We start from the raw sequence: 25,835 nt of genomic DNA, 5'->3' as shown, positions 1-25,835 counted from the left end.
CTGCCAGCCAGGACCATAACAGGTACAACTTGTACTGGTTTTCCTCTCAGGTCTTTCTTACACACCAGGTTATCTAGCACAAGGCAAGCCTCAGTGAAAACCCAGAGGTATTGCAAGGCAGAGGTATGGCATTTTTCTTCAAATCTCAAAGACTTTTGATGTGTTTTGCTGTCTCACAGGTGGCCAGCAAGTACCCACCCAGCTTGGGGAGCCTCAAGAGTGGCTCAGTGGCCCCTTTGCAGGTGTGTGCTGTAAGAGAGCTTCAGGATGCACTGATGATATTAACTGGATCTTCACCCACAGGAGCAGGCACCTGCATCCCCATTCTTAACCCAAAAAGTGTTTGCATTTGGAGCCAAACCCCAGCCCTGCTAACTCAGTGATACAGCTCAGAGAGCCTGAGCCAACTATTTCAGCTGAAAGTTCTTTACAGAAATGCTCATTTTTCAGTCTGCATTTGAACATCCTACTGCAATAAAAGCTGGGCCTATGATTAAGGTTCCTGGACACTAAAACAGTACAAATAAATAATAACAACATAAACACATTATAAGTTCAGTGTCCTTGCTGATAGAAAATTGTTCAAGTCCAGAAGGAAAAAAATATCCAGAATTTCTATTCCATGGCTAAATGATGTTGCAAGATGCACCATTTGTAAAGATGACTGGAAAATAAATGCTCATTTTTAAAGGTGTGAAACAAATAAGCAGATGGAGAGGTTCACTACCACAGCTGATTGGGAAGGAAAAATAAATATATAAAAATATGTTTATATTATAATTTGGTTTGAGTTGGTGTGTGCAAAGAGAGACAAAGCTACCCTATTGCCACAAAACATCCCCAGTCTAGCAGGGAAGTTGCCTCCTAGATGCTGCTTCAGGGTCTGACATTTAAATTATCTCTCGAATCATCCTTGAGACTTGGACTGACTTATCTCAACTGCAGCTCATCACTGGACCACAGAATCACAGAATGTCCTGAGCTGGAAGGGACCCACAAGAGTAGCCCTTAAGTCACTTCCCTTGCTCAGCTGCCTGATCTTCTGTGGCTTCTCAGCTGGGCTGAGCACGACAAAGCCCAACAATATCTCAGAAGATCTTTCCTGTGTCCTTCAGCAACAATGAGCCTTCCAAAGCTCCTATATCAACCCCTTCCTCTTGTCCATACAGGTATCAATGTGGGGAATCAGGTCAGAAAACAAAAGTAGACATAAATTTAATATTGCAGAGGAAAGGGAGTCTATTTTCTTGTCCTAATCTAGTTTATGTGCAGCCAACTCAAATCAGTTGTCCCTCAACACCATGGGGACAGCACAGGAACAGCTGACACAGGCTTCCATACATAACTGGAATGAATATCCAGGTAAGTACTGTATAAGAAAACCACTTTTCTTCCTGGGCATTTTTGTGGTATTGTCTAATTAAGAAAGAAAAAAAAAAAAAAAAAAAAAAAAAAAAAAAAAGAAAGAAAATGCTGATAAAATGCTTTAAAAATCTTATGCCACAAAAAAGTGCTGTTAAGCTGAAAAGTAGTTTTGTCACAAAGTGAATGTAAGCATTTTCTTTAAAGAGAAATATGTAAATCTGCAGTAATATGTCCAGAACAGAGTACCACTGCAGGAATAGGAACAATATTTTACCTTTCATGCAGTTAGCTTGGAGGAAGAGTCAATTTAAGTATCCCTTGATGGGGCAAGCATTTTGTGCAGTTTTAATTAACATAAAATTGCTAACATTACTTTGCTTGTGCAAAAAAGAAAAATTACTTAATCCTATGTCAGCAATTTTTGCAGATACATTTATAAAATTGCTAACACATACATATATATATTTAATTTGCAGGGAACTTGAGTTAAGTAAATGTGACATTGTTTGGATGTATATGGATACTGTCAGGTATCTTAAAAATAATACATGGATAAAAATCTTCTTCCAAAATGAAGAAAAAAAACCCAAAAATACCAACCAACTAACCAAAGAAAAATAACACAACAAAAGCAGGGTGTTGGATCAATGATCCAAGAATTCAAGAAGTGTTCTTGTATGCTCTCAGGCATACAAGGGATATCCCATACAAGGGATTCTTGGGGTATCCTGTGCAGGGCCAGGAGTTGGACTTGATGATCCTCATGGGTTCCTTCAAACTCAGAATATTCTATGATTCTAAACTCTTTTAAATCCATTTGAAACACTGTCCTCATTCTTGCAGGCTTCTGCTGAAATACATGCAAATTAGTGTACTGAAGGGAAAAAGTCTCAAAATACATAAACTAGTATCAAGTGTTCTGCAGGGCAAGGTTTGCTGCTGGACACAAGGGACTTCACCTGCATGGAGCCTCAAGCCCTTGGATTACCTCTCTGACACTCTCCACAGATGTGTGAGCAGCTCTTTACAAAACTCCTGTCACACAAACTACTTGTAGATCATTTCTCCTGGTTACAAGGGCATAAATTGCCAGAGCAAATACCTGAGCAATCAGTATCTGCTGTCTAGCAGTGTTCTGCTTGTTGCAATACATCACCAACAGCTGTAGCAATGGAAGTCATCGTTCTTTCCCAAACTTTAGCAGCCATTGAAACACAATCCTAAAGCCAAAGTCCAGTTTGTTAATTTACTACTGAAAGAGGAATAAATGAAATGCTCAGTTTTATTCTGAGCAGTTAGCTCAATGTGAAGTTGTACCTTTCCTGCTTTAGGACATTCCCATGGAAATTTTTCTTATTGCAGGAGTGACCCTACAAAGTGATTCAGGTCTGCTGAATTTATCTGCAAAGTTAGCAGGACACTGAGAGGTGTCAGTGTTATAACACAGAGACAAACATGCTGATTCATGGTGCAGCTAAATCCTCTCTGACAATTCATAACATAAACCACAATGTTTTGCCCATATGATGTTACTGTGCAATTGGAGCTTTAATTTGCCAAAAGCTTTGAAAAAAAGGAATTAAGGGGTCATTACCTTCAGATATCCCCCTTCCTTACAAAACACAATTCAGTGATTTCCCTCTAGAATGATGCTGCTCTAAGCACAAGCAATGGGGAAATCCCACACAACACACCTGTCCTGGTTCAAAGATGTTGAAAAACTCTGAAAGGTAAAATTAATTGCTGTCAGACAGACAGACATCTCTCAATCTCAAAAAGATAAATTATTTGGGTCTTAGAAGGACAAACATGAACTTCAAGTACAGTACAAAGAAGACCATACATGCATTGGTTGGCTCCATCTCCCCTGTTGCCAATAAATCTGGTTTTACACATATTATAGGATAATGAAGAAATCATTGCTTACCTGAGGGCCAATCAGACCATTGATTCCTGGGAATCCTGGTTCTCCCTTTTTACCCTGCATGTTCAACAGAGAAGCACATATTAGAGAGAAGGCCAAAGACTGCTATTGATTATCCAAAGTCTTTCACCTCCCAACTCTTAAATCAACATAATGTGGGTACATAAAACACAAAAGCTGAAATGAAGATGACACCATTTGGAAATGAAACCCCAGTTGTCTTTGACAATTCTGTATGTCCCAAACTGTGACAACAGTCATAAAGATGAGAGTTCTCAACTCACATCATGTTCTCATACATCACATCATGTTCTCATGCACATCGTGGCACCTCCTACACTCTGCAATCCCACCTGGCTTCCCCCTGCAGAGGGATAAGGAAGTCATGGTGTGAGATGCAGCCAAGGCAGGTGCTAAGTGTAAACATGGGCTGAGAGGTAAAGCAGCATCCCTCTGGTCCCCTGCACTGCTTCATGCATTAAGAATAAAATAATTAGGAAGTCTGATGTGTGGTTGAATAGAAAAGATCCACAATCTCTAAGCTGCTAAACAGGAATCCATGAGGCATTTCTAAGTAAAGGTAGCATTAGCACCAAGGGGCAGAGCTCACTGACTCCCCTGCAAGTAAAAAACATCCCTTCAGAGGAATCAGAGAACTCCACTGGTGCAAGGCAAGGACAAGCCAAGAGCTGAAGTACAACCCTGAGACAAGGTCACCTCTACAGATGCTGGAGCTCTGTGTCCCCATGGGTTTGATTTCAAATAATTCAAAAGGAAAAAAATCCTACATGAGAAAAATGAGGAAGAAAGGATGGCGTAAGCACTGGACTTAAGGCAGAGGTTGGATTTGCTTCTTAATCCAACAGGTGACTTGCTGTGTTACTTTAGGTAAGTCACATATTTTATAAAAATAATCTCTTCTTCCCTCATATGTAACAGAGACTGAATCATTAATATTTCTGAGGCTGTTAGTAATATAGTAGGAGGGTACAAGAGAAGTCATGTAAATATCTGAGAAAGACTTTTTCCTCCCTCATTCCTACTTCTCATTCAGACTGATTTTTTTTTAGAAGAAAAATATAATTAACAAAGTGTAATGTCCCTGATAATGTGAAGGATCATACATAAAATTTTCCTTTTATTTTTCTTCATTGATAGATGTGCAGAAACAGCATCTATGAACAACAGCTTTCTGCTGATTTAAATGAATGAAAAATCTAAACCATCAAAAACAAAACTAGTTTTCATCATATTTTCCTCAGCTGGGACTGAGATTTATTAGCTGGTGTGTAAGAATCAGTTATTTAAATTATTTTTCTCATTAAAAATATTCCAAACAACCCTCCACCCCAAAACAATGAAAATCAGCAGTCATATACAGAAGAACTTAAGAAGAATATGAAAGGAGTGATTATAGGGTGCTCAGGTATCAGAAGGAATTTGTTATCATTTCCAGGACTTGTTATTAATAAAAATTTGAATTATATACTCCAGAATACCCACTATTTATTAATGTTCCTTCTACTTTTCCAAAGTCTGTAATTTCTTTACTTGTCAAAGCCAACAAGAGCTCATTTTTAATTTGAAGGACTCATGTCACTGCAATTTAACATATGTTTTCTAGTTAAAGATGATTATTTTACCCATTGCCAAGGTGACCATGCAGAGGACACTGTTAAAATACTCATTTAAATAAATAAGTAAGCTTATGAATAAAGCATACAGGATGTGGTGTGTGGGGCCAGACATGGGAGATGAGCCACCTCCAGCTTCCTGTCCATGTGGGAGCCACATGCCAAGGTGGCAACTTCCAGAGTAACAACAGAGGCCAGAACAGAGAATCACAGAATCACAGAATCATGGAATCACAGAATGGATCACACTGGAAGGCACCACAGCAGGACACCTGGTCCAGCCCCCCTGCTCAGGCAGGACCATCCCAGAGCACAAGCACAAGATTGGGCTGGACAATTCTAGAAAGACTCCAGTGCTCAGTCACTTCACTAAAGAAGTTCTTCCTCGCATCAGGGGGTGCCTGTGCATCAGTTTCTGCCTGTTGCCTCTTGTCCCATTGCTGGGCACACCAAGCAGAGCCTGGCCCAGGCTCTGACCCCTCCCTGCAGACACGCACAGACCTTGGCAAGGTCCCCCCTCAGGCATCACTTCTCCAGGCTGAACAGGCCCAGATCCCTCAGTTCTCCTCACAAGAGAGATGCTGCAGTGCTTTTCTCAGAGGTTTGGTCCCAGGAACAGAGGTGGATTTGGCACCAGGCACATAGGAATCATCCTTAATTGTGTCCATCAAAACAAACAGTGTTATTGATTCCTTTATGTCCCACCACCCATTCTGTCTCCAGACTGATGCTCAGGAACACTGATCTGTGGCAGCAATGAGAGATACAAGACAAGCTGTTTATTCTTTACTTGGGTATAATGCTGAGAAACTTCAGTGCTTTTCAAAACATTAAGAAATCCCTTAAAGCAGCATAATTATACAGACAGACTGAGAGAGGTTTCCCATTGTGAAGGGGACTTGTGGGCCACTTGGAGGTTAGCTGAAATCCAACTTCAACACATTTGCTCCAAAGCATTCTAGTCTGTCTGTAAAGGACAGAAATAATTGCTGGGAGAAATTATACCTGAAAGCAAAATTCAGTGAAATGTCACACTGCCTAATAATATGACAGAAAGCCAAAAATTATGCTCTATTACCTACAGTAAGAATCAGGTAAGTCTGTAAGATTTTGTATCCTTTGACAATATGACATATGTCCTATTTGCCTATCAGCAATTTGAACAAAAGCATAGTTGAAAATGTGTGTTCTATTGGAAATTCGTGTATTTATCTCACTGACAATTACAGCTTCACTCCGAATTTAGTCTATGGCATCAATCCCTTTTCCTTTCTTTTGTTAACTTGCTTACAATTTGATTTCTGCATGGCTGAACTTTGCCAGTGCAGGCAAAGTCATCTGAACATTTCAAACATCTACAAATAAATGTGAACACAACCATCCATCAGAAAGATATCTACTTTACAGAAGACAGGAAAACAAGGAAAAATGTTGTTTCCATGCTGCTGGAGGGGAAATTCTGAAAGGTACTGTAGCCCAAGACTCTTTCCCATCTTGCTGTTCAATAGCCAGAATACCCATTTATTTTCTTAGCATGTTTTTCTCCTAGGTTTGGCACAGGAACAGAGGTGGATTTGGTACAAAGTACACAGAAAACATCTTTAGTTGTGAATGAATATGACTGCTAGCATAAATGTCAATTGTTTCCCCTGTAACCTAGATGAGATACTAAGACTACCCATTTCATCCAGTCTTTTTACCTCTGCATTACTGGAGAAACCAGAAGAAATCAAGCAGTGTTAGTCAATGTTTGAGCTCCCTGAAGGCACCAGCCTTTTGCAGTCTCCATATGCATTAGATAACACCAGTAAATTTTGAGAGAAATTTTTGAGAGAATCTCCGTAGCTTGAGGATGAAAATACCAGCAGGGTTGGCCAGACCATGTGTGCTTAATGGGGCAGTTGTGGCAAAGTTAAGGGTTACAAGGACTTCTGGACATTGAGAGAGACCACACCTTGAGACTGGCTCCTTCCAAAAAGGCTACTTAATCTTCTAGGCAAACTTATTCTCCTCTCTCTCCTGGATTATTTACCCATTTCACCCTGGAGTTACCAGTCAGCTCTCTCCTTCTCTTGGATCCTGGGTGCCTAAGGTGGTTCAAACCCAGGGCAGTTCACACACAGAGGACTAAAAGTTGAAATAGTGCTGACTTCCAAATTGAACTTGTGACTGGCCTGAACAGGAAAACCATATGCAACAATCCACTGAGATGGGTCAAGGACAGAAAGTCAAATACCTGTATTTCTTCCAACATCAAACACAGGAAGAGCTCAGTAGACCTTCAGAGAACTGTTAACTTTATCTCTCCCAGGACAGCTGAGAGGGACAAACCTTTCCTGTACTGACATGTGATCTGAACACTGCTCCTCTGGGTGGAGGGTGTACCTGAACCCAGGAGTTCCCAGTTTTAATTATTTACTATTATTAATACTTATCAGCCCGAATTATGTACACTGAGTCTTAAACATGGAGAAGCACATTCACTAAATGCTACTACATTATAAATATATATTTCCATTAATTTTCTTTTCATAAGATTATTCTTACTACCCCATGAGACTCCTGTATTATTTTTTGTTTTGTATTGATTGTACCTTGAACTTGGATAGATTTTATCAATGTAATTTTATAAAACTAAGCTGCACATCAAACTCAAAGCAGTCTAGATAGCTCCTACCTCATGACTGCTGCAGGGTAAATGTTTTCCCTTGCTGTCTTTCTGAAATTTCAATCACTTGAATGAACTTGTAACATTTAAAAAAGAGGCAAATTCTTGAAATCAAAATTATTGAGTATACTTCAGAAGAACCCTATGTTTACTCTGTACTGGCCACAGATCTGTGTGGTTTCCAGGAATGTCATACGTCTGCACATTTGTGTCTATCAAGAAAAAAAATTGGTTTTATTTCCAACAAATATTTCAATAAATCAGGTATCAAAGACTTAATAGAAGAACCAAAGCACTTCAATTCTCTTCAATTTGACAGAAGAAAAAGGACAGGAAGAGGGAAGAAAACCACAAAACCACCCTAAAAGTAAAAGCAGAGTCCCAGAGTTCTCTTTCTTTTTTAGGCAGTTTTAATAAAATCTGGACAGTGTTGTCTGTCACTCAAAGGTCTTACAGATCACATGAGAATAGCAAAGCATTTTTTTTTCACACAGTGTGCTCCTGATGTGAGGGCATCATTGTCGAAATGCAGACATCAGGTGCCAGGGACTTGTGACTAATAAAATGAACACAGTCCAGTTGCTTGGTTCAGGTTGTCCCCAGATGGGATCTGTGTAGATCCACCAAAACCATTACTTTGATTCATCTCATGAATTCAGTCACTGAATAATGACCCTTAATTTAAAAAATATGTCTATTTATCTAAGAATGTCTGATGACTAATAAAGACCCTTAGGAGAAGTCTGACTAGCAATACACAACAAAGTCTAGGGAAAAATTCAAAGACAGAACAGATCAAATGATAATTAACAGGAGCATTTTCTGTCCTGTTGCAAATCCTGACAGATCACTGTCCTTTACTTGGCTAATACGCTCTATTAATCTTATTCAAGAAACATTTCACACCAGGCTTTAAAATCAGGATAATTCCTAAGTTACCAACTTAAAAGCAAAGCACTGCAGAGTTATTTGCTAAAGTGATGTTTTCTAACATCTGGGAAATTACAAGAAAGCAAGTAAATGCTCTTTTCAACTGAGGCACTAACTAAAGGCTGCACACACTATATCCCCAAGGAGAAGATTCCTAAAATTCATGCTTACAGGTAAATTTAATAGCACACAATCCAATGGACAGTCTGTAGAAAACCTCTTAGCAGGGTATATATTTGTTCCCTGTGCTGTTGTTTGCTCATCACCCTCCTATGCTCACGGGTTCTCACACAGGCTGATAACAGCGCTGATGCTGACTCAAAGCACTGCAGGCAAGCCCCATGATCTCCTTTAAGGAGTGAGTTATCATCAAGTCTCTCTGGCTGCTTTAAAAAGTGACCCATTAAACAGCAGTACTGAGACCCAGATGACTGCCTCTAAAAACGCTAAGCAGGTATCTCAGTTCCACTCTTATTTGTTGACACCCTTGAGGGCAAAGAGACCCTGAAGAGAGACCTTGACAAATAGACTGGGCAATCACCAACTGTGTGGTGATTAGTGTGAGTCCACAGTGCTGGATTCTGCACCTGGGATGGGGCAAACCTGGATGTACAGACTGGGGAATGAGAGGCTGGGAAGCAGCTGTGGAACGGCATCTGCTCAGTGGAAAGTTGAATGTGAGTTGTGGGGAATAAATTCCACAAATGCAAGCTTGTCTCTACTAAACTGTTGCTGCTTATGTTAGCTGTTGTTTGTTAATGCCTTATGTCTTTGTAAACTGTAAATGTTCCCAGCTGTTTGTCTTTTCCCTTCCCCAGTCCCTGCTATCCATGTCAGCCATAATGCTCCCGGCTGTCTCTCCCTTCCCGGTACCATACCTCTACTTTGTATCCACGCCCACCTCCCCGTTCCCATTTTCAATGATATGCAACCCCAAGTGATCATGGGACATTATTTAGAGGTTAAAACTCATAAAATAATGAGCCCAAATGACATCTGGGACTGAAAATAGTGTTCCTAGTCAAGAAGGTGAGTGAAGGAGGCAGGTTTATCATCTGGAGCTGCTCGTCCTGTCACCATGACCTAAACAGCACCCTACTACCATGACCTGCCCTTGACTGCAAGCCACGATTGTGTTAGGACAGAATGCCTATTTCTATTGGGTAGGGCAAAACTAATGTTGTGCAATGAGAATAGCAGTGGGGTGTGCAGCTCTTTGGGTTCCCTGCCTAAAACTGATCTGTAGTAAAGCCATACTAAGGAGCAGGCCTATCTGGCCCGTTTATATTGTGAGTCAGCAGTGCTCTGGTAGCCAGGACGGTCAACCCTCTCCTGGAGGCATCAGGAACAGCATCACCAACCTGGCAAGGAGGGGATTGTCTTGCTCTGCTCTGCACTGGGGTGGCCTCACCTCAAGTCCTGGGGGCAGTTTAGGGTGCCACAATATAAGAAACATATAAAGGTATGAGAGTGTCTAGAGGAGGGCAACAAGTACAGCTGCTGGTCCAGCTGGGAAGTCTGTGGTGTAAATACAGAGAGATGGGAACAATGGAGGGACCCCAAAACATAAAGGCTTTTAATGTAACCAAAATAACGAAAGTCTGCTCTTCTTGCAGGCACGCATCCGAAGACCTGAGGAAACGATGAATTTAACAATACACGGGGTCTCTGAGGGCAAAGGTCCATCATGAATGAGAACTGGGAACAGGTCTGGACATGCCCTTACATGTTCCTTGATACCCCACGGTTTTAGATTCAAGTCTCTTGTATCTGCAGGCAAAGCCACACCCCTGTCCCCACCCACCAGATCCAATTCCACAACAAAATGTGGCTGAGGACACTTCATTCTGGGGAGGCCTCATTGCAGTTACAGCTTCCTTGGGAGAGGAAGAGGAGGGGCAGGCACTGATCTCTTCTCTGTGCTGACCAGTGACAGGACTGGGGGAAATGGCATGAAGCTGAGTTGGGGGTGGTTTAGGCTCGATAGCAGGAGAAGGTTTTTCACACAGAGTGTGGCTGAGCACTGGAATATGCTCCCCAGGGCAGTGATTACAGCACCAAGCCTGCCAGAGTTCAAGAAGCATTTGGACAATACTCTCAGGAACATGGTTGGATTCTGGAGGCTGCTCTGTGCAAGGCCAGGACTTGGACTCAATGATCCTGATCTGTGCTTCCAACTCAGATGTTTTGATTCTGTATTCTCTAATGTTCTTCATATGAACAGGCTCAAGCAAGGAAAAGCAGGTTCAGAATGTGAATGTAATAATATCAGGCCCACTATGAAATTTCGCTTTTAGCAGTACTTAAATATGTGAAGACATAATTCCATGTCAGAAAAAAATCCAGTATTTTTTTCATACATGCAAAAACTCAGCTCCTGGCAGTGAATGGTACACCAGCTGCCATTTTTGGGGACCCTCTTCTTGAGTAGACCAAACAGAACAGAAAATGGTGTTTCAAGAACCTTTACGCTCACTTGACTTCCAAGACAACAAAACTTCTCTGAAATTTCAAACTGACCACATTAGTAGTGATTCTGCATACTCACAGTCATATCAAGCAACCCCTTAGCAGTAAGGAGCTGATATAAATACAGGAGAGTATATGGAAAGAAAGAGCCAGCACTGCATTCAACATGTTGACTCCAAGGGGTACTGAAAGTTTCTGGACCATAAATAATGAATATTGGAAAAGATGTGGATCTCAGGATTCTTGACATAAGTAGACAAGTGTATGTAAGGTGGGTGAAGGTAGCAAACTTTATTGAACAAAGCAGTCCTGAGCCTGCTGAGACTCATATTAAATTAAAAAAAGCAACTCACCCTTTGACCTGGCAAACCAGGGACTCCAGGCTTGCCTTCCAGACCAGGCTGCCCCTTTAAAAGTGAAAATATTTAGGAAGTTAACAGAGTAAGAAAAACCAGTGAACTATAGAAGATTTCCTAGCTGTTCTGTGCTACCATTACTGCATGGCTACCTAGACAGCTCTTACCTGATAATTATGTTGTCCTGTGAGCAGAAGAGAATGAGTAAACAAGATAAAGTGACAATGCTCTGATTTAATACAGAGCACACAACTATATTTAAATTACATAATTCAAACCAGAGTTACCTAAGTAACACATCTTCACAATGCCATCAATTCTACAAAAGCCAATCAACAGTGAAACACAACAAGCAATTCAAAAGAGAGGAAATACAGAGTGTTTACAAATGAGGCAGCACTGACAGTCTGAACTGAGACATCCTGCAGAGCTGGGTCATAAAATATAACTAGAACAAGCTACAATTTAAATCAGAAATAAGAATGTTGGAATGTACAAATTGTTGTAAAAATTGTGTTGAAATACAAACACACGCATACTCAATTCTTACTTTTCATCCAGAAAATATTTCAGCCACAACCTTGTGGGCTAACACCAAGCCCTTTGACAGCAACTATTCCCTGACCTTCATGGCATGACAACTCACAAGTTATTAGTCAGTGCCTCTCCGAGATATGCTGAATGCCCATACAGCTCTTCAGGACATTAGGAACAAAAATAATCACGTTCTGCATGACAACAGCCTTTAGGCAAACTCTGCCCATGTCCTGGTTGTCACTTCCCTGTGTTCAGACAGACCATCCACAGCACAACACCTCTTCTCACCAATGAAGAAAACTGCAGGCTATGGGCACTATTTAAATGTTTTATAGCTGTAATAATGTCAAAGATTTTCATATGCCTCATCCAGGCTGAGTTTCAGCTTCTGAAGTTGCAAGTAGTGAGAGAAACAACTTACTGGAGGTCCAGGAAGTCCAGGTTGGCCTTGTGGTCCTCGTGGCCCAGGCTTTCCCTACAGGAATGTTTGGGTTTTTTAAAAAAAGTGTTCAAATATCTTTATGAAAATGTGCATGGGCACATTAGACATGTTTCCTGTCTTCACAGGACCTATACCTCCACTTTCCCCTCAAGTCCCAAAGAACCAGTGCAGAGACCAGCTGGTTTTCTCCTTAATCTCTGGCTACTCAAATTATCAGCACTCACTAGACTCCAGACAGACTAATCCACCCACACTCAACAGGCACTTATGCATACTTGGTTCTCTATTTTTCAAAGGTAGTAACTCTCCTGAAAACACTGGAGTATTCTGGATATTCCACTAAAACACTCTGGGTTGGAGTTTGTTGGTGGAGAAGAGTAGCTTTTGCATAAGATGCTTCCCCCAAGCCTGAAGGCTTTAAAGTATCATTTACATGATTCATGCAATTGTATTCAGTAGTAGCTAAATGCAAAGTATGGCTCTACCAACCAAAAAAAAACATAAAAAAAAATAATCAAAGTTTAAATATATATATATTTTATGCATAGCACTAAAAGATACACACAACAGATATATCTCCCCCCCATTTGAGTGCCCAGGTTCAGAGACAAGCTATGCAAAAAACTCAAATACAGTCTAACATTAACACATCCCTGTCCTTAAATAATTGCATAGCTGTCTCTACAGTTCATGCTTCTCATTGATGCAAGATTCACTACATCTGAAAATGATATTGCTCTTTTTCCTTTCTTGGTTATTTTCTCCACTGTAAATATGAAAATTAATTGCTTGATGTCTTGAGAATGCTTCTCTCTAAAGTACTATTTTAAAGCAAAAATCTAACCTAACAGGCAACAGAATTACATTAAAATATTCTTGCAATGAAAGAAGAGATATTGAGTCTCTCTTACTTCCTCTCCTTTTAGGCCTTCAATATGCACCTGCAATAGAAATGCAGAGTCATAAAGGATAGAAAGAGTAAATACAAGGCAGAAGGTGCCAGAGGTTATGGTGGGCCCCCACAGGCTATTTTTGTCCCCTTGCTGTTCCTTCAAGTTGCATGGTAACTCCTGTAGGTCCTCAAATCCTGTTGCACACTGGGAGATGCTTCCTATTTAAAAAGGTGAGTCTGACACAAGGTTTTCTCTCACCTGTGAAGTGATTTGAGTGGATGTATAAACAGTAAGAACTTAATTAATTATCTCATTATATAAACAAGTTAGTAAATTCTGCAGATCTTGTTTTATTCTAAATTACAAAGATCTATTGAATGCAGAAAGAATCACATAACAAGCATTGATTGTTATCCCAAGATTGGCTTGGGATATGCCCCATCAGTTAAACTCATTTTCAGGTGTTACACATCTTTCAAAATGTCTTGGTAATTGCCATGCCATCATTAATATCACATTTGAGCAGGTCAACAAAAAATCTTCTTGCCCAAATAGGCTGTTTTTTTCATAGTTTTCTTTTTCTAATTCCTTTCTTTCTACCACATTCTGAGTAAGGGACTTCCCTGCTGACTTTCCTGTGATTACCAGGGAGCATCTCGTTCTTTAGTTGAAGAGTGCTATTTTCTAATTTTTTTTCTTTTTTGCAAAAGTTAAAGGGATTCTTCCAAACTGCTTTGTTACCAGCCCACACTGAACTCGGTTCTAGACCTCTCCTTTGCATACTTAGTGGTAAATCTTTGTCCAGTCACTTGGAGATGACCTCTTCATACAGACAAATACTAGTCTTTGGACATCCTTACATCTCTGCTGGAGATGTCTGGCATCAGTGAAGGCACTGCTGAAAGCAGAGGGATGCACAAAGGATATTTAATCTAGTGCAACAGGAAAAGTAAACCCCATTCTTCTGCTTTCTATGTAATTTTTTCATGAGTGCCTTCCTGATTTCAGCACATCAAGTCCTAGTTGTTTTATATTCCACCAGGACTTTTCCAGATACAAGCCAAGGAAAAATCATTCCTTCTCATCATAAACGGCCTTCTTCTTCTCCTGCCCCAACTCTTGTGCTCAGCTACTCAATATTGAAATTTCATTTGCTTTTGTAACTTTCACAGGCTCTATGTACCAAAGGCCACTTGGAATCAACTCAACAACTGTCAGAAACCCCACAGTCCTGTCACAGTCTTGCTCTGTCTGATGTACTTGAGGCAATGCTTTCATTGCATCAAGTCCTAGTCTTCATATTTCACAATCTCCCAAAATTGTGGCAGAGCATCTCCTCATTGGAATCTGTCACGTACCTTCTTCAAAAGTATTCACTTTTTAAAACTTCTTTTAAAAAAACCCCAAAACCAAAAGTATTTAAGAGCATCTCTTGGTGAGATCCTCCCACCCTGCATTTACACTTTCTCTTCTCATGCACTAATTATACAAAGTTCAGGAAAGCAAAAAAAAAACTCTTACTGAAGTGCCAGGCAATCCTGGAAGACCTGGTTCACCCTGCAGGGAAAGACAAAAGAAATCAAAAAAAAAAATCCATAGAACACAACATGGCACAATACAAAACAGTATAAAATAAAAGCAACATCCTGAGCATGTTTTCCAACTGTTATTGTAAATTCTTATTTTCAATACCATCTCATAATTAATAGATCTGGACACACAATCTCAATTAATTATTTTTGCTCTGCTCTGCAGATGAATACAATCAGAAACTGGTTATGGTCTTTGTTATTGTGATATTTTACATACATTTTAATGGCATTCAGTGACTTAAAATGAATGATGCATTGGATATGCAATAGCATTAGATTTCCACTTCAAAACATCTTGTATTTGCTCTGTGCAGTTACCACACACACAAACTGTTTGCTGCTTAGATCCCTAACAGACCCCAAAGGGGACAGATATTTAGGAGGTCAAAATGCTTTTGTTTGTAAGTAAGCAAAATAACTGGATAAAACAAGTGAGAAATGGTCCATTTTCCCCAAATCATTTAATAGAGCAAATCATGTCATAGTGGTGGCAAGACACTGGGATGCTACACCCTCTTTCCATGATTTATTGCCATCTACGCTATCAGTTTGTTCCAGTTCATTTTTCTCCAGCAATGTCCACCATCTATTATGCTTCAAGACTGTGCATACAGAAGGTTTGTCCTTTATTCTAGGCACAAATTAGTGTTAAATTTATCACATAGCTTCTTTCCACTCTCTATTTCTTTATTACTCATGTAGATCTCTGAATGACCCAGCATCTTTCATATTTTTTCTCTTAAGTTCAATTACTTTTTGTTATTTATTAAGAATGTCATAGAAGAGTTTGGGTTGGAAGTGATCTTGAAGATAGAATCACTGAATATTAAGGCTGAAAAGACTTTCAAGACCATTGAGTTGAAACTTTGACTGAACACCACCACCATGGCAACAAGACCAGAGTACTGAAGTGCCACATTAGTTGTTTATTGAAGACTTCCAGAGATGGTAACTCCACCACCTCCCTGGACAGAACCTTCCAATGCCTGATAAACCTTGCAGTTAACAAATTCTTCCTGCTGTCTAACTTGCCCAGTCGCAGGTTCCCTGGGAATAGAGACCAATCCCAACAGGGCTACAGCGACTTGCTGGGAGATGCAAAGAGCAATAAGCCCGCCCTGAGCCTCCACTTCCCCAGAACACACCCAGCTCCCACAGCAACTCTTTATAGGACTTAACTTTCAGATCCTTCATCAATTACACTGCCTTTCTCTAGCAACACTCTGGCACCTCAATCTCTTAGTTTTCATGAGGAGCTCAGAACTGAATGCAAGACTTCTAATGGTGCCCAGCACAGAGGGACAATCACCACCCTGATCCTGCTGGCCTCACTAGTACTGACACAGAAGGCCAGGAGGCCACTGGCTTTCTTGCCCACCTAGGCACAGGCTGGGTGACATTTGGCCACTGTCACCCAGCACCCGCAGGGTGGATTTCTTCAGGAAATCCAGCATCGCACCATCCATCCAGCCTCTCCACATCCCCCCAACAGAGCCTTCCTATCCTCTGGCATGTTGACAGTCCCAACTAACTTGGTGTTGTCACAAATCTACAACTGAAGGTACCCTCAATTCCCTTGTCCACATCAGCATGACAGACACTGAACAGGGCTGGATCCAGGGGACACTGCCAGTGACCAAATGCCAACTGGATGCAGCACCGTTCACAGCCAGTCTCTGTGCCCAGCCATCCTGACAGTTCTGAAGGAGCAAAGAGAGCCCTGGGCTGACAGCTTTCCCAGGATTCTGCTGAGGGAGATAAAGTCAGAGGTTTGCTCAAGCACAGGGAGACTCCCATCCACAGCTTCTCCCCCAGACCTGAGGCACATCACTTGCTCATCAAAGGACATCAGGTTGCTCAGGCAGGACCAGCCTTTCCTAAACCCACACTGGCTGGGCCTGATCCCTCAGCTGTCCCCTATGGGCTGTGTGATCCCCCTCACACTTATCTGCTCCAGAACTGTGCCAGGCCCCAAGGGTGACAGGCCTGCAGATCCGCTCATCCTCCCTGTGGCCCTTCTTGGGCATGGGTGTCACATTTGGCACCTCCAGTCAAGGTGGCACCTCGTGACTGGCCAGGATAATGAAAGACAGAGAATGGCTTTGTGAGCTCTGCCACGGCTACCTCAGCTCCCCTGGCGGACTCCTGGCCAGCCACACAGACTTGACAGTGTCTCAACGGCTCTGCAGGTCACTAATGATTTCCTCCTGGATTACAGGGGTTCTGGTCTGCTCTCTGCCCTTATCTGTCAGCTCAGGGCACTATTTGTCCTCTCGAGGATTGATCTGCATGTTGAACCTCTGTAACAATATTCCCTCCACAAATCAAATAAAAAATGGAAATTTTTCTTGTCACTCGTTTGTTAATCTTTGCAAACAGACACTCTTTATTGTCTTTTAGAGTAGTGGCCAGATTAAATTCAAAGAGTGTCTTTTTTTCCATTCTGATGGTCTTTCTACCTGGGGTCAGGGATAGAACACTTTGAGGGCTGGGTGGGAATACCAGTTTGGCTCAACACAAGGCTTGTATGGAGATGTTTACGGGAGAAAGATAAAAGGTGGGATTAAGAGGGAGCTGCAGGTCACTGGGAGAAGAACAAGCTGGCAAGAATAAAAGCCGGCAGTGGCAACTCCCAGGACAGCAGCTCTCGGAGGAGGCAGCAGCTTCTTAGGAGGCAGCAGCTTTCCTGGGGGCCTGTGGCCAGAGTCTGGTACACAACCCAGAAGACATCACAGCAGCAGGAGGTGAATGCCCACAGTCAGCCCCGTGAGTGGCAGCCACTCCTGTACAACCGGCATGGGGCAGCAGCAAGGCAGGGCCATTGCCTGACACACGTGCAACCCACAGGTGCTGTGCAGATCTGCACTGGGACGCAGCCACTTTAGAAGCACCTGGGGCACTCTGAGACAGAAAAGCTCATCAAGGTGCAGGGAGGGCATGGGGGCGACACCTGCAGTGACCTGCTCAGAGAACTGGACCCATACATCCGTGAGAACAGGTCTGTCATATCCACCTGGAGAACCTCCAAGTGGTTAAGTGCTCCCCCAAAGTGGGAGGGAATTCGTCTGCCAGCCCAGCAAAGTGAGCGTGGTAAAGTGTGCCCAGAGGATGAGGAGCCATGATGCAGCGTCTCCATAAAAGGACAGAGGAGCAGGAAGACAAAGTCTATGATGAGAAGTTCAGAGCCATCATCTCCTCCATCGATGATAAAGAAAGCCCCTCAGGATCCAGGTGCATCCTCAGGGATCCAGCAAGCCCCACCCTGGAGGCAGCTGCAGGCCCCTTGGAGCCACACAGCACATCCAGAGTGACCAAAGATGTCACAGGAGAGACACCAAAACATTTGGAGCTTGTGTCTCTTGACCAGCTGTTAGCTGAGCTGGGCCATGCCTCTGATGACTCGCTGTCCTGTGATGCTCTTGTCAAGGAGCTCCTGGAAAACTGGGACCAACAAGAGCTCCCTGACAGAGAAGCAGGAGGACACACGGTCAGCGAGGCACAGAGCGCCTTGGTTGTCCCAGCACAGGACAAAGAAGGATGTGTCCTCAGGAATGGGCCAAGTGTCACCTGGGAACTTGCTGCAGGCTCCCAGGGGCTGCACAGCACTTTGGGTGTGACCAAAGACCCAGCAGGAGAGGCAGAAAACAACACAGAGGATGGCACCTCCTGACCTGTTGGCACACCTGTGCACTGCCTCTGGCGACTCACCAGCCTGTGATGCTCTTCTGAAGGAGCTCCTGGAAAAGAGGGAGGCAGAAGAGCTCCAGGACAGAGCAGTGGCAGGAGAGAGGGACTATGAGCCAGAGAGCATGGTGTCTATCCCACTGCAAGGAGAAGATGAAGAGACAGCACCTTCTCCTACAGACAACAGTCCATGTGCTGAATGGAACAGAGAGGCTCTCCCCATGGCAGTGCCGGAAGAAGCAAAGATGTCTGAGGATTCTGCCGCATCTGCTGAGGCCGCGGACGATGCTGATGCAGCATGGATGCAGGCTGGCTGTGCCCAGGCCTCCCCTCCCCAGGAAGAGCTCTGTGGAGCTGTGGCACCAGCAGGATCTTGCCCGGTGCCTGCCCAGGCCCTGGCACGCAGCGTTCCTGCTGGCCCCGCCGGCAGCGCAGCCGTCCCGCAGCCCCCGGCCCCACGGCCATGGCGCTCCATCGCCAAGACGGCCCGGCGGGCTCTGCGCCGGCTTTTCTCCTTCAGCTGCCTCAGAGGGCAGCCACAGGAGTGAGCCCAGTGCCACAACCACGCAGATCCCCAAAGATGACTGATCAAACTGAGAAAACCATTTGCCAAAGGTAGGTCCTGCTGCTGGCCACAGCCCATCATCCCCTTGCCAACAGCAAGGCAGCCTGGTCAGGGAGAGCTGGCTGAGGAGGGGTGAGAGCTCAGCCTTGTAGAGTCCCACAGAAGCTGACTTTAGGCCCGGGCTGCATTGGGGGGTGTGGTCCCACCCTGCCCCCAAGGCTGCATTAGGAGCTCAGAAATGCTCCTTGGGCCACAGCATTGCAGGCAAAGGAAGGCATATCAGTCCTCCTTTCACATGGAAAATAAGAGAAAAGGAAAATGCCTCCCTGGCATGGGACTGTAGGAAGGTGTTAGCCCAAGAAGTGTGACCTGGGGCCCCCAACTCCACAAGAATCACAGAGACTCCCAGCGCAGACAAGCGCATCAAGAGGAAGGACTGATAAGATGCCACTGCAACGAGGCGTCTTGGACTGTTTCTGCTGCATCTCTCCCATCACCTGTGCCCCTGCTTCCCTTCTCACCCTCCTCTTTATATCTTTCTATCTCTCTGCCTCCTATTTATTGTTAATTAAAGTCCCTCTTGTTGACATTGGTACATGGTCTCCTTGGTATCCTGATTGGGGCAGTGATATCTTTCTCTAGTGGCATCTTAACAGGGGCACACACCTGCACACAGCACATGAGGTGTGGCCTCCTCAGTGCCCAGTACAGAGGGACAATCACTGCCCTGGTCCTGCTGCCACCCTAGTGCTGACACAGAAGGCCTGGAGTCCACCAGGCTCCTTGCCCACCTGGCCAGAAGCTGGGTCACACTTGGCCACTGTCACCCAGCATCCCCAGGGCCTTTCACCCAGGCAGCTTTCCAGCCGCTCTGCCCCCAGCCTGGAGCACTGCAGGGGATTTTTTTGGCCAAAGTTATAACCAGATACTTTGCCTTGTTGAGCCTGTTTCCATTGGACTTAGCACATCAATCCAAAATACCTGGTTCCAACCCAGTGCTTTTAACAGATACGCCTCCCATTACATTAGGTTGCCCAGGGCCCCATCCAAACAGGCCTATTTTAAAAAGAGCCTATGTTATGAGAGAAGTAGTGAAGAGACACACACCAGCCACTCTGAAAATACCAGACCAAGGAGACAAACATCTTTTGGAAGCACTAGTTGCAGCTGGTTCAGAAATACGGATGAAGTATTATGAACTCAAAACTGATCAGTACTGCAGGAAGAGAATAACGGGAACTGCTTCCAATCCTTGCATTCTTGAATAAGGGTCACTGACTTAATCTGGAGAAGATAAAGAGAAAGAAATCCAGAACTGGCCATGCCTTTTCATTCCTGCCTAAGAGCTGGATCGGAAATACCAAAACCACAGCATCATCTCTAACACAGAGGGAAACATAAGGCTGCCCTGAATACTCTAACAACTCTGAAAAACAACAAGGTCAAAATTGCTGCTGAGAGCAGTGATTATTTTGCAGGTAGGAGATTTAGAGGCATTTTGTTGTCACTTTTTGAGGCAATTCTACATCTCCTGGGTCAGAAAAACATCTACTACACAAGTATCTTGACATTTCTAACATTTCTTAGATGAGGAAGATTTCCTGACCCAAACTACACTATTTCCTTCTTCTCTCAGTATGAGCATTAAACTGAGAGCAGAGGAACCATAACCAGACACTTTAAGACACACAGTCATATGAGATTGAAGCCACATCAGAAAAAGACTTAAGAAGATTGAAAGATTATAAAAAAACTTTTCTTATATAAAAACAAGATAAATATTAGGCCAACAGCCCTGATATTTCCAGCACTGAGGGGACAGGAAGAACAAGAAACAAATACGTTTCTAAATCCACTCTGTGCATTTCATCCCAACTTACCTTGTCTCCTTTGGTCCCACTAGCACCAGGAGGGCCAGGGCTGCCAGGAGGGCCCTATAAAGAGGTAAAATTGAGATAAAACTCTTTGTTTCTAACATGCAGGAGAAACATATAGCTGCAGGTATTGGCAGTACTCTGCTGCACAGAGAGGAAATGGAGATGCCACAGCGATCACAATAACATCAATCCAGTTTCAGCTGATTCGGAAGAATTGCAGTTCAGTGCATATATCAGCATCAAACACAAAATTTTGTATAAACTCCAGGCATGAAGATTTACCCCCTTCTAAGTATCTAGACATGAAAAGGGAAGAAATGCTTCAGAAAACCCAACTTTTATAACAGGGTTTCACTTGGAGAAATTGTTCTTTTCAAGTAGTAAACAAACAGGATTCATCTTCACATCCCTCTGCAATTTCCTACTTTAGCTACACTTGCTGCAAGAATAAACCAGTTCTTTATCCATCTGTAACACCGGAAAACATTTCCATCTTGCAAGGGGAGTGATAAACACTAACTAGACACACACTTCTTGGTACAAGGTAAACTGTGACTGTAGAACAGAGCAGGATGCAGATGCTGCACCCTGGAGGCATCAGGCTCAAGGGTGGCAGTGATTAGCTGCATGGATTTGGCAAATCAGTTCTGGCCTCTGCATCTTATTCTGTCCTTTGCTATTTAGACCAGAAGGTCCCTGGAAGAAAAGGATGCCTCTCATTAGGTATCATTCCCTGGGTAATGAAAACAGTCTTGTGGAATCTACAGATAGTGGTTTTAGACAAAGCAGTGTGTGTCTGATCAGCAGAAATGTACTGACCTTCTAGGCCATTTTCTGTTTTCTTTTTGTTTTAAAAATGTAAATAGGTCCAAGCCTTCTTTATTGAAAACAAACCCAATATATTAAATCCAGTTCTCTTTCTTTCCTGTTGTGGGCTTAAAGAACTGAATTTTTCTGAGTGCTTTCTTATGTATTTAATGAAAATTAAGACAAACATTTGAGCTATCACATTTAAAAGACTGGCATTTCCTGTGAGTGTAAGTTGCATTCTAGCTTAAAGAACAAACAAACAAAAGAAGAAAACTGTCCCAACAAAGATCCTGAGAATAGGGACATGATTGTGTACTGTCATGATTCAGCAACCATCCAGGATAAGCCTCAGTTTTAGGGTCGATTTCCACTCTTTCCAAGGAAGCATTTCCAGTTACTATTTGCCACATACCTGTTTCCCCTCCACTCCTGGCTTTCCAGGGAACCCATCCAGGCCTCTGTCTCCCTGGAAAAAGAAGGGAAAGAACCACTATAATTTAAGTCTCTGAAGGTGATATCCATGAATAAGGAGAGAAATTCCAGCCAGTCCCATAGAGAAAATAGCTGAAGTTCCTACATCTGTACCATGAAAAGTTTCTGCAAGCAGAAGCAGGTGTGTGCTAGCTTTCCATGTTGGCTCCCTTCTTCTGCCTGCTGAGGTGAGTTTGTCTGAACTGGACAATGTGCTCCAGCAGAACATCAGCCCAGAACATCTCTTACAGAAATAATAAAGCAATCCAACAATAGGTCAGTTCTACCCAGTAAAGAAAAATCTTTCATTTTTCACCTTTCCTTTCTGTAACCAGGGGGAACAATTAATTTGTTCTTTTATGTCTCCAGAGCTGGACAGTACACAAAGCCCATATGCAGTGGATTTCACTACTTTATTACTTGAAGATATGGGGTTTTTCTCATGTATCTAAACTTGAATTTTAATTTTTTTTTTTTTTTTTTTTTTTTTTTTTTTTTTTTTTTTTTTTTTCTGCAGTTCCAGACTACTAAGTTTTCCCCTAGCCCCCCAGAGAGGGAAGTGTATGCTTCATCTTTACAATGATCTGTTATGTATGTGAAGATTTACAGAACTCCCCTTTCAAACTTCTCTAGACTAATCAACAATAATACTTTCAACTTTTCTTCATGGGCATGTTTGTCAGCCCTCTGATCATTTTTATTGCTCCCCTTTGTGCAGTGTCCAGTTTTTGCACATCTTCATTGTAGCTAGGTGCATGAAACTCAATATACCTGAGGCTGACTTTGAGCAGGAATATGTTTTCATGTTTTATAGACTATTTTTCTGTTTAAATCCCAGCATCATGTTTATTTTACACCAAACCACCTTTCACAAGACAGCTCCTTGATCAGCTGTTCCCAATCCCTAACTGCAATTTGTTGTCCTATGAGTATGAAACAACCTGCAGCTGCCCCTTCTCAATGTCTTCTTCTGCTTTGGTGGATTGTGTTTATAGGATAATCTTGAATTCTGACCCTGATCTCGACTATACTTCCATATTCAAGCTCAACATCTTTCGTATTTTATTATTCAGGTTCTTGATAGAGATAACTGGATCAATTACCTCTGCTGAACTTCAGTTTTCTCCTACTGAGGGTGGCCTTTGACCATTCAATCTCTTTAGTTTAAAAACTTCTAGAAACAGACTTTCTTGTACTCTCTAGAGTCCTTAAACCTTTGAAAAATTAAACACATATTTTGTTTGGATCCTTCACACACAGTGCTAATGTTAACGTGAATGTGCACGTAAAAACATTCTACAAGTACAAGCAGTGACAGAAAACTAATAGTTTTGTGCTATTTTTTAGTGTTTTTATTTATCTTAAACTCTATTAGACCAGTTATTAACTGCAAACTCACGCTTATGGCATTGGATTTAATTAGCTGATTTTGTAAACTACATTGATTTGCCAAGTCAGAAATGGATTTGCTAATCACTATTTACTTTTCCTTCTTAGAAAGTCAATCAATCTTCTAACATAAACGTTTTTTCAAATTATGTATTCAAGGAATAAAATTAGAGAGACCCATATGCTCCAGAAAGCAGCTGAAAACCAGTGTCAGACACCCAGATTTACTTGCTTTGGAGGTGATAGTTTCCACATTAATGCTTTCCTTTGCACTGCCTGAACTACAAATATCCTGAATTTAAGACTTTCAGCAAGCAACAACCTGGTATATTGCTGACAAAATGTGCAGTGAGTTCCCAGGAGAATTTTTAACATCAATACACTGCAGCAATGAGTACCTCACACATGCTGGTTTAGCTGCCAAAACAGAAAAGTGTTGATGTTCTTACTGCTACCAATGGGGGCTGGAAAAGGCAAATTTATTATTTATACAAGCAAATAAAAAAAAAAAAAATCCTGTTTGAAAACACTCCAAACGATTGTGTTTTCTGCTGTTTCTTCAGAAAAATCTGTCATTATAAATAGTTTTTATTATTTTTCCATTCTTTAAATAAGGCTACTCAGTGAAAGGTACTTTTCTCCCAACAGAGAGAACAAACACATTAAAGTTTCATTCTCAAATTTTCACTTTAAGCTTCCATTTCTTCCTCCTGTGTTCTACTGTTTTTTCTTCTTTTAACCAGTGGAACAAAATGGTGAAGATTCAAAAGCAACTAGGGGAAATGACAATTCTACTTAAACTTCAGTGCTGCTCTCTGACCCTCTACCATTTAGAAAATTTAATGATTTGTTGTAAAAATTATTACCCAGGAGTCTATAGGGCCCTGGAAAGGCTGGAGGAGAAAAAAACCTACTGCAGAGTGATGCAGCAGCAGACCAGTCCTGCTACCTTCCTACACAATCCCTTCTCAATAAAACAGACAAGGTAAGGATGGACACAGGATTATGAGCAAAAACAATGCACTTTGTCACACTGAACTGCTGGACATGCCTAAATTAGAATCTCAAGTATCACATACAGATATGGCTCCTGTTAGCAGGACAGTGCATCAAAATTTTCTCTAGAGTCTGTCCTGGGGTCTGCAATGAGCTCATTGGATGCAAAGGGCATGGGATATCCCTCATATGGTGCAGTGTTCTTCCTAAAGTGCAGGTGTAACCTGTACTACTGGATTTGGGAACCTTACTATAAAACCTCAACATTTACATCTGAGGTCCCAGGATATGTGAATAATGCAGCAAGATGGATGGGATAGTTAGGGCTTTTCTGGTAGCAAGGAGGAAGACTTGGTAAAACAATACTCAGTGCATCAACTAGTGCTCCCTTTTCAAGCACAAAGAAGCACAGCTTGTGTAGGTGTCAGTATTCAGGTTACAGACTGAAGAGCAGACAAGAAAATACTTGGCCACTGAATTTACGCCCACTGTTTCCACAGTAGTACTGACTGGTAAAAGCTCAAGCACTGGCAGTGGGTGCACTGAGACCATCATTAAAACCTGGGAAAAAATCAAAGCACAATTACTGTAGCAGAGATTTGGCTGCTTCAGGAAAAAAAAAAAAAAAAAGAAAAGAAAGGATGAGGGGGGCACCTCTGTGTAGATCCTTCTAATGAAACAAACCTAATTCATTTCTTCCCCACTTTAATCTTCCTCTACTTAGTCAGTTAGCCTGCCCACACACAGCTCCAGCTTCCTCTCCCATCAATCACAGTGATGTCAGAAAAATGGATTTTCTTCCAGGTGCCAAATATTCCAGCAGATTAGACAATCTTGCCTCTGGAAAAGCAGCAGCAGAGGCCCTGGGTAGACACAGGACGCCTATCCAGTTCTGCAAAGGGCTGAAGGAAAAGCATGACAAAGCTGAAGTAGAATCCAGCCATTTGCTCTAGCTGCAATAACGAGGATAGGTAATACAAAATATTACCACTTTATCATATAAAACATGATAAAAATATGATAAAATATAAAATATTACCACTTTATCATAAACAGCAGAAAGGAAGTTGGTAGAGAGAAACAATATCTCACACTAAGGGTCTACTGATAATTTTTCCCAGTAGGCAAAAGTTTGGTGTTAAATCAATGGCCTTCCTCTCCAGAAGAAGATGGAGACTGAGAAATAGGAACAGAGCTATGCCAGCAAGGTGATGACTCCCTCCTTTACACAAA

General features: G+C 42.3%; 1 protein-coding gene across 1 annotated transcript in view; it reads right to left on the bottom strand.

Annotated features, from left to right (window-relative positions):
• COL22A1 (collagen type XXII alpha 1 chain) overlaps positions 1 to 25,835 on the bottom strand; it is a 218,091-nt gene that overhangs the window by 70,270 nt on the left and 121,986 nt on the right. Inside the window, exons 17-23 of the mRNA XM_056485694.1 lie at positions 22,159 to 22,212; positions 20,940 to 20,993; positions 14,740 to 14,775; positions 13,237 to 13,266; positions 12,305 to 12,358; positions 11,344 to 11,397; positions 3,293 to 3,346 (exon numbers count right to left, since the gene is read on the bottom strand). Of these exons, the coding sequence (XP_056341669.1) occupies positions 3,293 to 3,346; positions 11,344 to 11,397; positions 12,305 to 12,358; positions 13,237 to 13,266; positions 14,740 to 14,775; positions 20,940 to 20,993; positions 22,159 to 22,212 (336 nt within the window). The remainder of the gene's footprint in view (positions 1 to 3,292; positions 3,347 to 11,343; positions 11,398 to 12,304; positions 12,359 to 13,236; positions 13,267 to 14,739; positions 14,776 to 20,939; positions 20,994 to 22,158; positions 22,213 to 25,835) is intronic.

The sequence above is a fragment of the Oenanthe melanoleuca genome, chromosome 2 (assembly GCF_029582105.1).
Source record: "Oenanthe melanoleuca isolate GR-GAL-2019-014 chromosome 2, OMel1.0, whole genome shotgun sequence".
Taxonomy (NCBI): domain Eukaryota; kingdom Metazoa; phylum Chordata; class Aves; order Passeriformes; family Muscicapidae; genus Oenanthe; species Oenanthe melanoleuca.
Note: the sequence above shows the minus strand (reverse complement) of the source record. Positions and strands in the feature narration are given on the sequence as shown.